At 37.4% G+C, this 14,333-nt stretch overlaps 1 protein-coding gene across 1 annotated transcript in view; it reads right to left on the reverse strand.

Moving 5' to 3' along the window:
- Positions 1-14,333, reverse strand: part of CNTNAP2 (contactin associated protein 2) — a 1,190,827-nt gene that overhangs the window by 79,325 nt on the left and 1,097,169 nt on the right. The window contains exon 21 of the mRNA XM_074900878.1: positions 2,587-2,680. Coding sequence (XP_074756979.1) covers positions 2,587-2,680 — 94 coding nt within the window. The remainder of the gene's footprint in view (positions 1-2,586; positions 2,681-14,333) is intronic.

A 14,333-nucleotide genomic window follows, 5' to 3' on the forward strand; every position in this document is an offset into this window, starting at 1 on the left:
TATAAAAAGTGAGAGGAATATAAATTGTAAGTTCCTAGGTATTTAAACCAGAAGTAAAATGATATTCACTGAACTCTACTATTTTCTTCTTTTTATATGTTTTTATTCGGAAAAAGTCCCGTGAGTCCTATGATCGAGCTTTTGACAATAACAGGCAGAATACAGACACTGTTCCGTTACCAAGCTTGTCATTTCATAGAATCCAACTGAAACAGTCAAAGGAGACTTAAAACTCTATTTTCAATAACTGCAAATGAGGCAAATGTGAGGTGTTGTGTGTTTAGATCTGTAGGAACAGAACTGGGTTGATCACTGATTCTATTTGGACCTCTGGGTGGTTATCATGCCTTTCAATCACTGACAATATTGAAACAAGAATCCTAGACATGAAAGGTTGTATCATGGACTCTCTGAGTTGCCCAGTTCTTGCAACTCCTTTATTCTCCATGAATGCGTAAAAAATTTTCAGAATGTGAATATTTAAACACAGGAAAGAAACCAGCACTTAGGCATGGAGTTACGTGGGAGACAGCTGGGTGGACTTGGACTTTGTAGTGCTATGAACCTGCTTACAAATTCAGCTCAGAAAGAACCAGTGCAAAGACTAAACCTCCTATCTATGTCACGGTTTCATCTATGCAGTTACATGACCATGTTGCTAGTTCACTTGCCTGCTCAGCAATTCAAAGGAATAAGAAGTGTTTCCTTGCAGAGCTCTGTCTGCACGTGGCGTATTTTAAACGAGTATAGTGTAAACAATATTTCTTGCTTTCTCTTCCGTTTTGTGTATCTTCCATTTTTTCTCTTCACACCACAGTGTACAGTGCATTGTTTTCTTCTGTTTTAGGAGTTGTTCTTTTCTTTCCCTTCACTCTTATTTCTCTCTTATGCTGCAGGCTTTTATCTGTTGTATGCCTACCTCTATTTTCTCTCTCACACTCCTTGCTCAGCCTCCTTCAAAGCATTGCCTGATTAGAATGGCCAGGAAAGCGTCATTTTTAGCTGGATCCAAACAACCACTCAAAAAAGTTAAACTTATTCCCAGGGCTGAGCTGTGGAGGCAGCACTGCCGTGTCGTGGTAGTTTCCCAGATACATTAACTTTTACAGAGAGCTGCCCTATCAAAGGAAACAAAACTTCTTTGGCAATGAATCCATTAGAGATGGCCACTGCAACACCCTTCAGCTGGTATTTTTGCTCACAGTCACCTGGCAGAAAAGAGTCAAGCCCCATTCCTTGCCTGTGGTTATTCCAGCTGCTGAATTCTCTGCCTGTCTGTCTCCTCACTTTTAATTAACAAATGACGAGGTCAGCAGCCTGGCTGAGGCAGAGAGGTCGCTCAAGTCCAACTGCCCTAATTCAGCGCTATGAGGTGGGAACGCACCCGGTTTCCAGAGACTCACCCAAATCTGACCGCACTGTCTTTTGTACTATCTACACAACTGAACTGGAGAGTAGCAGAAAACAGTTCATGTCACTCTCGCTAACCAACCATTTTAAAGGCTTTGCATTTCCTATTTCACGGAAGTTCAACACATTAAATTTTAAAACCGAAACAAATGGAAAAATGTATCTTCAAAAAGCCGCATTAGCTATTCGGTCAATTGCTTTTACACTTCAAAAATCAGTGCATGGGGTTCTCACATTACTGCCCTACACCACTAAACAAAGAAAAGTTTACAGTTTTCTGGATTAAATCCTTCACTACAGTTCAAGCAACCACATCCCTGTACAAAGCACTTAGAGGAAATAATATCAATAGCCCCTTGTCGCTGAAAAGGGGAAAAAGCCCTCCTTAAAAGGTATAAATGTCAGGGAATAACTGATTTCTGAAGTGAGTAACCCTGGCAATTCATGTAAGATGCCAGTAGTGGAAAAATTATGCAATAGAAAGTAAGATAGCTTAAAAGTGAGGCCCAGGCAGTTTAAGAAGCATCTGTACTGTGTCTTGTGTTCAGCTGGGGAGCTGGCCAGGAAGCTGCTGCACTGGGAAATAACGATGAGGTCCATAAAAGGGATGGAAAATGTATAGATGAGTGTTGCTGCAGGTGTTACAGACTTCCAAAGGACCTTGCTGTTGGGTCTTACTGTGAGAAACTGGCAGTTTTGCCAGACTGATGATGGATGGTTATGCCACAAGAGGATGCACTGGGATAACAAGGCTGACAGCATGGATAAAGGCATTATACAAAGCATATGATAACTTCATGGTAAATAATAATATTCAAAATAACTTCAATATCTTCAATATCTTCTCATAGAAGCAGTGTTCTCAATGATTTCTTCATATTCCCTCCACCTGAACCTTCACAAATATGATTTTACAAGTGTCTCTTTACCCTTAATCCTTTTTTTTCCATTCATTGGGGAGACACTTACCTGTGTGTGTATCAGCCTATGTGAAAAGGTGAACATAACCCCTTCCTTTATGTATAACTCAAATATCATCACTTTCTAATCAAGAATGACATGGGCAGCAGGTGTCCTGCTGCAAAGACGACACACATCATTGTCCCATGTGCTTACGGTTCTCAGTATTCTCTAAAAATACGTAATAAAACAACTAGGTATTAAATGAAGTCTTACCTATAACTTTTCCTAGGAATAGTGCCTTTGGGGAATTGAACTGAATGTCAGATGCTGTTGGCAGGCTGTAACTTGTTGGAGGATAGTGATCAAGCTGGGGAAAGAGAAAAGAATTTATGAGTATTTTGGAACTGATCTGCCTTCTTACAGTGCTACTGAATCAGGTCTACTTTATGAAGCTTATGCCACCACTTACAACTCTGATACGATCTGGTTTCATTTTGGAAAAGTAACAGTTAATACCTTTCCTTCTGTATCTGCCATCTCCACAGTTCCCAAGGCCTGGTAATTATGTATATTGGACATTTCTTTGTTCTGGTTGCTATACAATCACTTCAGCTTTTGCTTGTGTGCTTCAATATAATTGCTAAAAATAATAACAGCATCAACATCAACAATAAACCAGCTTATTATTTTAATATAAGATTTCCATTTGGGACCTATGTTACTGCTAAAGCTAGCTTTACACAGCTGAGAAGTTGAGACTAATGCAGGTGTTGGGCATTCTCCTTTTATCACAAAAAAGTAATAAATTAATAAGACATACTTCTTTTGCACTTTGTGTTTATTTATTTTATTGTTGAAAATGTTCAATTTTATTGTGACGACACCTAGTGAGACCTAAAAAATAAACTCAACCGTAATCAATTTAACTGAATATTTTAATCTACAGGAAACTCATTGTCTATGATATGACAAAACAATCATATTAAATTAGCATTTTTTTTTCTGTTTTTTAACTATTTAACAGAAAAAAAAGTGAAGAGAGAGGCATCAAATGAATTGCCTATGCTTAGTAATAGCACTGTTAAGATAGGGCTATTACTAGTGATACTAAGTTCAACACAGCTCAATAGAGTTTTGATGTTCACACTTCATAAAGGTAATAGGGGTGAATTTTTGTCTGTGCTGTTGTTATTTATTTTCTCAGCTTTACTTATTTATTACACAGGCTTAAAGAGGGCAGAACAACTGTTTATTTTATTCTGGCTTTACCTTGAAACAAAAAAGGATAGAAACTCATACATGTGATTTAAGACTTTGCAGGGTATAACAGACTGCAGAAGAAATTCTGGAGAAACTGCAATAGTAAAGGTCATGCATTTTTTCACATATGTTTTTGCCATATTACTACTTTTTAATGTCAAAAAATTATTATCTTGGATTAGTTTGCTTTAATGAAACCACAAATGTTCAATTCAGTGGTTAAAAGTAAATGAATGCCAGATAGTGTAGACTGAAGGGCTGAATCCCCTGGTACCCTGAAATACTGTGAACTCATGGAAAGCCTACTGATGTCATAACCATGATTCTGCAGAGGCAATCATAACTGAAAAAGAGGGGTCCTGTATTTTTTATAGTGCCCCATAAAATCCCAACAAGAGAAGTGTATACATAATAGAGAGGGAAAATGAGGGAAAATGTCCTCAGCAGATGACAAAAGAGGTCTAGCAAATATGTTCAGAAATTATTTTTAATTGATCATAACTAGTTTTCACACCAATTACTTAAAATTTGACCACAAATGTTTATTAACATGACTACTGGCTATCTCCCAGTTTTAAACTGTAGACTTTTGAGCTAAATATATGGAAAAAACATAGTTCTGTCTTCTTACTCGTAAACTAAGAAGTTTCAGTCTGTTCAGAGTATCTTGAACAGCTTTTCTCAGATTTTTGATAAACAGTGGAAATACATATTTCACCTGAAATTAAAGTTATATAATTTCAAATCAAAAAGAGTTCTTTTTGAAAGGGATCAATCAAATGAATGCAGAGAGTTTAAATACAAACCAGATCTCAACCTTAACCACAGCAGGTCCTACTAAGTACAAACTCCAGTTAAGCGCTTGCTATTGGTTTACGTTCCAGCACCCAACATCGCAAGTGTCAGACCCGTTTTCAGTGGGAGCTGCAGGCATACCAGGTCAAACAAGAATTCCCTTCTTATTTCAGAAGACAAATGGGAATGACTCAAAGCTGTCATGGTATTTGCCAGTGTGGTTTTTAAATTAAAGTTCTAGACTTTAGAGAGATATATCAGGAAAAGATTGGTGAAAAGACTGATCCACAAAACCCTGATTCTCCACCCTTTCATATGACAAGACTTTAACTTCATGTAACATTTTTGCTTACAGTGGAATTTCTGTTACATTCTGATTGCATAGGATTCATCTTCTAGGTTCTCCTTTTATATGTATATGTATATAAATATTCTGAAGCAACTGTTAAAATAATCTGTCATACTGTCATGTACATGGGTATTTGTCAACATCATTAACGTTTAAATTTTTCCTTTTCCAAAATCAATCTGGAGCAATATTTAAGTATTTTTTTTAAAATTATGACTTTGAATCTGAGCAGTGAGGTTAATCAGATCATCATTAATCTGATAAAATACTAATAAATCACAATAATTATTATCAATCTATCATTTCCTTTATCAATGTATTGTGGGTATCCTAGCTGTGGCCATGTTCCAGGTGACCAGTATCAGAATAACTATTAGGAACAAGTAATAAAGAAGTCATCCCTGCCTAATTTACAGGCTGCCTCTATCTGAGAATGCTGATTGTGTCTGCAGGACATACCTGAAAATGAAAAGTCAATTTAAATGATGAATCACTGTGAGCCTTTACATGGACAAATACAGAATACCAAATCCTGCCAGCTGCTGTGTGGTGAAACTCCCTTTGTCTTCAGTAGTGTTCAGGATGTGGAAAGGCTGTTCCACAACAGATTAAAAGAGACTCAGTATATTAGCTATGTAAAGCTAATAGTTTGTCTCTTTGCAATACAGGTTCCCTCCAAGGCTGCCTTCTGCCCATACAGTACAACAACAGCTTTGAGGTCTAGGTTTTTATTTTTAAGCTGCTCTATAATTTGGGCCCAGAATATCTAATATATCACCCTGTCACCCAAAGCTTGGGTTTTGTAGTTCAGGTAATCAAAGATGATATATTTGCTAAGAAGCTCTTTTCTGAGGCCATGGTGAAAATCCTTCAGGAACCAAAGAGCATTGCAAACCTCACCGTGTTCTGGCAGACACAGTTCTCCAACTTCATCTTTCCTGGCAAGAATGCGTAATGGCAGACACATTTAAAATAAGTAAAAATATACCATTACACTATGACTATGAACGCAAAATAATGCTACAGTATTTCACCAAATTCCTCAAACTGATGTGTGGTCATAGGTTTCACTTCTCTGGAAATGGGGATGGTGCCAGTGTTTTGGCAGAGGAGCAATGGGCAAGGAACTGTCATTCTTGCCCTCCTCCCCCTTTTTTTTCTGTTTCCTCTGGGAAATCCCTACACAAGCGCAGCAGGGAGGCAGAGGTAGACCCATATGCATACCTGCACACCAGAGTCCTCCAGTGGGACTTCTGTGGCAAAGCTCAAAGAGAGCGGCTGCAGCAGGCTATGCAGGACATGCCAGAGGTGAAACCATGCAGCTTTCTGGTGCAGCCAAAAAGGAGTCAGAGATATGAGCAGGTGTGCTCCCTTTTCCCCCGATCTTGGAACAGTTTAGTTAGCAGTGATCTTGGTCAGATTTTAAAAAAAAAAGAATCCTTCCAGTGACCTCGTCTCCCCTTGGGACTTCATCAGGGCAGAGCTACCATCATGGTGCAGAGGTAAAAGGTCCTGCTGGGTGTGGGAGCCAGGGATGGCAACAAGGAGACTAATGCTGTGTTACATTGCAGACTCTTAACAGACACAGCCAGTTTACAGTAGGATTATTAGTTTAAACTGACCTCTTGAATAACTGAATCTATCTACTCACATATACTTTCTAGATCTCAATGAAGTCAAGGAAATATTTCAGAACGGGTTCAGCTATGAACTGTTTTAAGGGTTTAACGACTCTGAAGTCCTGGGTTATTTTGACTCCTGGTTGAAATAAATCTCCATTTAAAAATTGTTGATACTGATTTCCTGGCCTTGCCATCAGTAGGGGCAAGTATTTCTGATTAGTCATAGAGCCAGCTCCTGCTCCACTGCCAGTTCTGGCATCTCCTGTCCCACTGGGGACACCTGTATTGCCTTCCACAGCCAGCTCTGAGCTTTGCCTTTCTCTAATCTTGGCACCTGAAATGAAATGGTGCACAGCAAGACAGCAGTGAGGGAACAGTGAGATTTCTGTCCACTCATTTTTATTGTTAGTCTTTGTTCTAAACTTGCATTATCTAACGAAAGAAAACTTTTTTTAGAAGGACTTAACCTAGGATTTCTTTTTTAGGTCAGCAAGTTAAAGGACCAAGCTGAATTCTTTCCAAAGTTGTATGTGACTGCCATCCAGTGGATGCTCAAGTGTAAGCAGCTGGAACTGAGCAGGCTGCAGTCTGTGTATGAAATACTAGGCTATCAATCCCATATAAGACACATAATAAAAAAGGAATTACTAGAGTCAAATGATATTTGAAAAAATATATATTACATTATTTAATGAAAATTAAATAGAACCTCTGCATACACAGAGGTTGATGTAATGAATTTGTATTAAATTACAGTTTTAATATTACATTTAAGATTTTTCATTTCAGCTACTTTTCTTCAAAAACTCATTCATTTCGTTTGAGCTTACTATAAACACACTGTGTGGCTTTGAGCATTAAACAGATGAAAGTAGATGGCAGTTCTGAGGAACTTGCAGTTTCAGTTCTCAAGTCCTGTCATGCCAAGACAGACTGTCTTTATCTGAAGTTGCTGGGATTTAAGCAGAAGTTCAATAAAATGCTATTTCTTTTAAATTACTGTTCACTTAGATAATAAAACTAATCTTGACAGGAGTGCTGAGATTAAGACATATCCATCTAAGACATAATGCCTACATTGCCTTAGTAGCCTCAGAAAAAAACATTTTTTATATATATATATAAAAGGAATATTTACACACACACACACACATTATATTCACCCTGTGGGTATATCTACATCTGTATTATTGTCAATGCAGCCTGTGTGTCTGTACTGCTATAAAGCTAAGGTTTTCCTTTACGCTGAAGACATTTTATAAAATATAATTTCAAAATGATATGGAATAATAATGCTGTAAGGCTTAATCTCACGCCATCTGAAGTCAATACAGCTTTGCTATTGACATTAGTAACAGCATGATAAAGAAGTGGACGTGTTATCATCATGACCAGTGTAGTGTTTATCTTCTGCATTATTATTATTATGATTTATTGCTTGTATTAAAAAGCTTTTCTAGTCCTGGACAAGGGCTTTCTGTGCTAAATGCTATAATATTGCATAACAAAAAGAAAGTTCCTGCTCAAAAATGTGTACAAACTAAGAAAAGAATAGGCTCAAGAGCCCAAGAAAATAACAAGGTGGTGTGCAGGTGTTTAGATGGAGCTCCTGCCAAGCATGATAGTAATGTAGGACAGAGCAGGAAGTTGGCTATGAAAATCAAGAAGGAGATATTATGACTTCTTATTGGTGAAATATAGATGATTATTCCCATGCTGAAAGGTTAGGGAAAAAAAAACAAAACAAACCCTCAAAGAATATTTTTAATATTGTGATATTTTAAATTTATTTCTTTTTAATACAACAAGAAAAGAGCAGATTCAGGTGGCAGGTAATTTCTTAGGCTGATCAAAGCCATATTACTGCAATTCAGCTGCTTCCTTAGTGTGGCACTAGTGCTTCGCTGATCTTTCTCTGCCAGGCTAGGGCCTTGACCCAGGTTATTGTGGATCAGATCAAAGCTGGAGCTGGGACAAGCCAGAGGCTGTAAATGAACAGAGAAAACGGCGGGACCATAAACCCAGCATTTTTTACTGGCTTAGACTGTCACAGGCCCGCAGCCTCACTGCTCATCTGGATCGCAGGAGGAGGCACAAACCTCACCAGCATGATGTAAGGCGAACTTAAGGTTTGCATTGTGCTTTGTGCTCTTCAGATGAAATTTCTGTGGAGGTATAGTTAATACTGTTTTAGAAAGCACTCCAAACATGTTTTGCTGGTTTAACACATTGATTTAGCCTTTTGCAGGTTTTTTGGAAATAAATGTCAACTGCAGTCTTTTACGATAGTGTCTCTTTTTTTTTTTTTTTTTTTTTTTTCAGGGATTTAAATTGGAAACGTGATAAACATGGGATACAGGCACAGGAAAAACATAGTTACATTGCAGAAAAAATAAAATGAATAGAAAGGGGTTTTTTCTGTTTAAAAACTTGAGCCCTTTATGTGCAATAAGCTTGTATATATTCCTGAAGCTGCTGTTTCTCTGATAAATAATGTCAGGGATAATTTGCCTCACTGCAAAAAAAAAACAAAAATTGGGATAAAATTTAAATGGAAATGTGGATACATAACTCAAAATGTAACAGAAGCACTGATAAGGAAAAGGACACTATTTAGTCTGGTTGCCTTCAATTGAAACAATTTTCCGATGCTTTTTTCACATATCTGTTGACTTTTTATTTCTCTCTTTAATAGATGAATTGCAACAAATGGTAACAGAAGCAATAGCAGGTCATATAATGCCAAGTTATTAAAATTAAAGAGATCTACCCCAGGTACCTAAAGATGACTTTCACAGGTCATTAATTCGTTCAGTGTGTGCTGCCATATAATGGAAAGCACCTATTTCATCTTAAGTTTTGACTTTTTTAGGCTTAATCTTAGACTCTGAAAATACTTAATGATTCTTTTGTTCTTCGTTTCTTTACTGCCAGTCAAAAATGATGCCAAGCCAGCAATCATACAGGCAAAGGAAAACACACACATTCACCACTGGAAATGCGTTATAGAAGAAGGAAGTAGTCTCAACATAAGCCAATGTAAGTTACACGTGTGAGGCGTATGCGCCTGCTGATATGCTCTGCAGACCTTTGCTCTGCTCTGCTATGCCTGCTGGGGAGCCATCAGACTGCACTGTTCTCCTGTGTGCCCTGAATGGCCTAGCTTTATTTCCAAGAGAAACAGGGGTGTAGGGTGAGGAAGACATTTCACTTCTGGGTCTTATCATGATACGTGGCCTAGACACGGCCAAAGTTTGGAACAAGACAATGGAAAATTCCTCTGAATCCAGCAATACAGGCTCTGTTGAAAAGGTGTAAGAAGGATGGATACAGAAAAGAGTTCCTCTTCTGTGGCATGGCTTTACAGAACAGAAAGTAAAAAAGAATGTTCTTCCAAAAGGCTTCAAGGTTTGAAACTATCTCATCTGATGCAGAGAGGGGGTAAAACATTTGTAACGATATCTACTTCTGCCCCTGCCCCTCTGCAGCAGCTACATGGGAGACAGCAGGCTCAGGTTTTACAACCATGAAACCACAGGGCGATATGCCACCCCCAGATGGGGCTCTATGGATCATACGTTCCCCACTGTATATCTGCCAGCAGCAGTAAGATCTGACTCCATGGTCTGATCTTCAGGGTGAGGATATTCCATCCTCTCATTTACTGATGAGTGAATAGAGTTCTTGTTTATGAAAACATCTTGTCTGACTGTCAGCTAGCTGGGATTCAATGAGGATGTGCTGACTTAGCTTGGCAGATGCCACTGATCAGCTCCGTCACGCACAAAGGGGAAGTAGAAATGGCTCATTTATGGCTTCCTGCCTACCCATAACTGCTGTCTTTACCTGAAAGATCCTAAGTCGTACTGTAAGATAAAGAAGTTGAGTAAATTCAGTGAAGTGAATTCATTGAGTGAATTCATTGAGTGAATTCAGTGAAGTCAACAAAACTGCAAGGAGCTCACAGACATCCTGTGAGCACAGAAGAGGTAAGGAAATTATAAATCAGTGAATTATTAATTTATTTCTGATTCTTATGCATATGATTTAAATCCTGTTCTGCAGTTTACAGACTCTTTTGAGAATTGAACACCTAGTCTGCAACATCTGTCACATCATTATACTTGGAGGGAATTTGAAGTATGAAATGATCAGGGCCTGTATTTCTTTATATTTTGGAAAACAAATGGAGTTTAGGGTTATAGGAATGAGATACTACATCAATATAAGCTTTGTTTTATTTTCAAAATTTCTCACATTGGTAGATTTTTATGCTACTTTGTCACCTATTTGTGAAAAACCTGTATTTTTAAATTTGAGCAAAAAACATTTTCTTGTGAGTTCTGATTGAGAAAAGAGCTTAGCAGCTATGGGTAAACTGAGTGCTAATGCATTAAACATACAGATGTAATGTATGGTTCTACTCTAGAAAATTTCTGTTGCACTAGCATTCTGAGTAATACATTGTCATTGCAGAATGGCAAAACATAGTGGAAATCACGTTTCTCCAAGGATTTTAAATAATACATTTCAGCAGGAAGGCCTTTACTATTAATAGAACAAAAGATTTTTTTTTCTTTGAAAGAAAACCTGCTTGGAAATTCATTAAATACGCTTTTAATATAATAGAATTAGTTGATTATTAGCTAAAAAGCTGAGGGTTACAGTTACATCAATATTAACTATGGTTTACATGTTTTCCTGTGGTTAAAGTCCTGGATATTTAAAACATGATTTATTCATGCCAGCTGCTATGGAGTTTGTAAATTCTGTCTGGCTGTTTTCTTTCAGATCATGAACAATACTTCCCCATTCCCTGTCACTCAGTGAAATGCTAGTTAAAACAGTCTTCAAATTAATCAGGACTCTAGACAATTTAAAGCACTGTGGCAGCATCTTTGCCCAGGAAATGAAGGAAATAAATAAATAAGGATGGCATTTCTACATAGTTTTAATGCCATAATTACCATTAACCATGTCTAATGCTAGGGTAAAGGTTTTTAAAATGTAACTCAATGGGAGATTTTTCAGACAATAGTTATAAAATTGTTTCATGGCTAAAAAATTATAGACTTCTGGTGGTAAACTAAAATAGTTCAATTTATTTACCTTCTTACAGACAAGATGAAAAGATGTTTTAATCAGCATCTCTAAGAAAGTGCGAAGGGGATGACACCTGACACCAAACAATTCTTTCATCTATCAGCCATAGACACAAAGATCCCAAAGTTAAACGCTGAAGTCTTCAGAATTCCAGCTGTAATTTAGGTGCAAATTCTTTACAGGCATGGCACTTAACCATTGGAAGACATGGCCAAAGGATGTGGTAAATTTTCTACCATTTGAAGTCTTTAAAGCTCTATAAAATGTCTTTCTAGAAAATGTGTTATACTGCTATCATTACTTTTTGGTTAGCTATAGAAAAATCATTTGGTGAAATTTTACTGCCTCTGTTAAGCAAGAGCTCAAGCAGAGTGATCATGTTCTGTTGAGGATTCAAAATATATGAAACGTGATAGTTAGGTATGATTCTACAGCAATAATAATGATAGGAAGTGAAATTATAGCCTCACTGAGGTCTATGAGAAAGTTCCCACTCCCTTTAATGACACCGAAATTTAATCTATAATTATAAAAATCTTTGATACATTCATTGCATTTAAGCTTGGGATTATATGCAGACTGCTTTGCTCCACTTCACCCATTTTATTTTATAGCTATTATGTTTACCATTTCATTTTGTACTTCAGATTAGTTTTGAATTAACTTTGTATGATTTACATTTTTTAAGCATCTAGGAGTTTGCAAATGTTATCTCTTTTCAAGTAGTACCGAGTTCAAAATGGAAATAAAAGAACTTGCAGAAATTCTGTTTCTTCTTGGTTTCATTTGGGTAGGGTTAAAATATTTCACTGATTATTTTTCACAGATGGGTATTTCTACTGCTTGCCTCTGGTGAAGCTGGAAAATAGAAATCTGTACAAATGAATTTCCTGGGTTATTCTTAAACTTATGAACAGCTGACTTCAGGTCAAGATTTCCATAAAGCCTCATAATTAAGTTCATTTAGAATGGATTCAGTAATTAACAGTGTGAATATACGGTATTGTTGCGTATAGCCTCTCTACCACAGATCTCCATGTTGTTCAATCCTGAAAGAGAGAACTGTCTGCTGTCCTTCCATATGCTCTTCTGAGCAGATGTGCACTGGCTGCTGATAGTTGTCCTGAAAGTATATGGATGCGTTTGGGACACTGGAGTCCTGAAGAAGTTGCTCACATCTAATCCTTTTCAGGAACAAAGAAGGCATTAGAAGCTGTCACTCATAACCCATTCCTAGAAATGGCTTTAAAGTAGGTATGAAGAATTGGAGATCCGTTGAGAATGTACGGTAATATCTTAGTACAGAAGCTGAGAGACCCAGTCCAAGTCCATTGACTATCAGCTTTATTCAACTGAAAATTAAAGCACATCATATAGTTTGGTGTTTCCTTTTTTTCCTTTGTAATATGCTGATATGGCTTTGTGCAACAGAACAGAAACATCTCTGATCCAGATTCCACCCCAATTTTACTGTGGGGACATGCACAGAAACGGGAGGTAGGATTCTTGCAGTAAGGATGCAACTGTTGCGGTTGTTTAAGGTACAATTTAAAGCCTGCTGCAGTCAATGGAAGGACTTCCACTGACTTCAGTGGGCTTTGGATCAGAACCTCTGCTAGGGAGTTTTTGTCCTTGGTTTTCTTAAAAGAAGATTTTACTGATGTGTGAATAGCATTAATCACCCATGAACACTTGGTAAAGAGTGACCTGGTTTTATGATATGGAAAATACCCTGCTGAAGCATGAAACCTTTTAATGAAGTCAAACAAAGTAAAACTTGCCCTCCATGACCTAATGCTCAGCTCTTGAAATGTCATTTACTGGGATAATGCATTCCCCATCTGTCAGTCTGGGCTTTATATTGCCACAGGTGAACTAATGCAGCCCTGGAGGTGTGCCATGGCTACTAGTATCTGGTATTTTACTAGTGGCAAGAGACAGGAATCTTATTAGCAAATGTTAATTTTGCCTACCTCATGGAGACAACTGAAAATAAAGCAGATCTTTGTCCCTGAAATGATGTCATTTGGTTTTCCTGACACCTAAATCAGCTGCATATCCTTAATCTTATCCTGGCATCACAAATGGGAGCTTGTTATTGAATTTAGAACTAATTATTGATATGTCTGCAGTCGGTGAATTTAGAAAAATGAAATATAAAAGCCTTTTGGCAGAGTCTTTGCTACTACCTTTAGTCTTGACTGTCTTGGTATGTTACAAATAGGTATGTAAATCTAATGAAAATAATTCACACTAAATATTTGTTCTTGTGCTTGTCTGTTACCTTATGGACATACAATAGTGTGGATATGTTTATTTCAAAGCTCACCTCAAATTCTGATTGATCAAACAGTAACTGATTTTATGTAAGTAATCAGTGGTCTCCTGTCTGCCAGCACTGGGTGAGGTCTCATAGAGTTTAATAATGAGTATTTTACTGTATTTATATATATGTGAAACTCCCGAGAATCATGATAAAGCTTCAGTTCACATAGTTCATATGGTAGCACTTTATTGCCTGGCTGCAGATTTTTTTAAATCTCTTTAGCACTACAGGGTTATTACAGTAAGTTAGAAAGACAGGTATTCTAAGTATGAACTTGCTGTTAAGATATCAAAAAAACTGAGTGCTCTTGAATTGAAGCTTTGATGAGAAATAAATCCTTCTTGTGACACTTTTATGCTGTGTAGAGATGTGGAAGTGTGAGCAACAGCACCTGGCAAGCAAGCTGTCTTCTTTAAAAGCAAGCAAACCAGCTGCTCAACAAGTTGGAGAAGGATTTAGCAGGAAATAAAAGTCTACTCAAATGTTCACCGCTCAGAACTTCAAGAGAAAACTCATACCTTATGATTTTCCTCTGGATACTGAGAAAAATTGTATTTATATCTTC

The sequence above is a fragment of the Athene noctua genome, chromosome 2 (assembly GCF_965140245.1).
Source record: "Athene noctua chromosome 2, bAthNoc1.hap1.1, whole genome shotgun sequence".
NCBI lineage: Eukaryota > Metazoa > Chordata > Aves > Strigiformes > Strigidae > Athene > Athene noctua.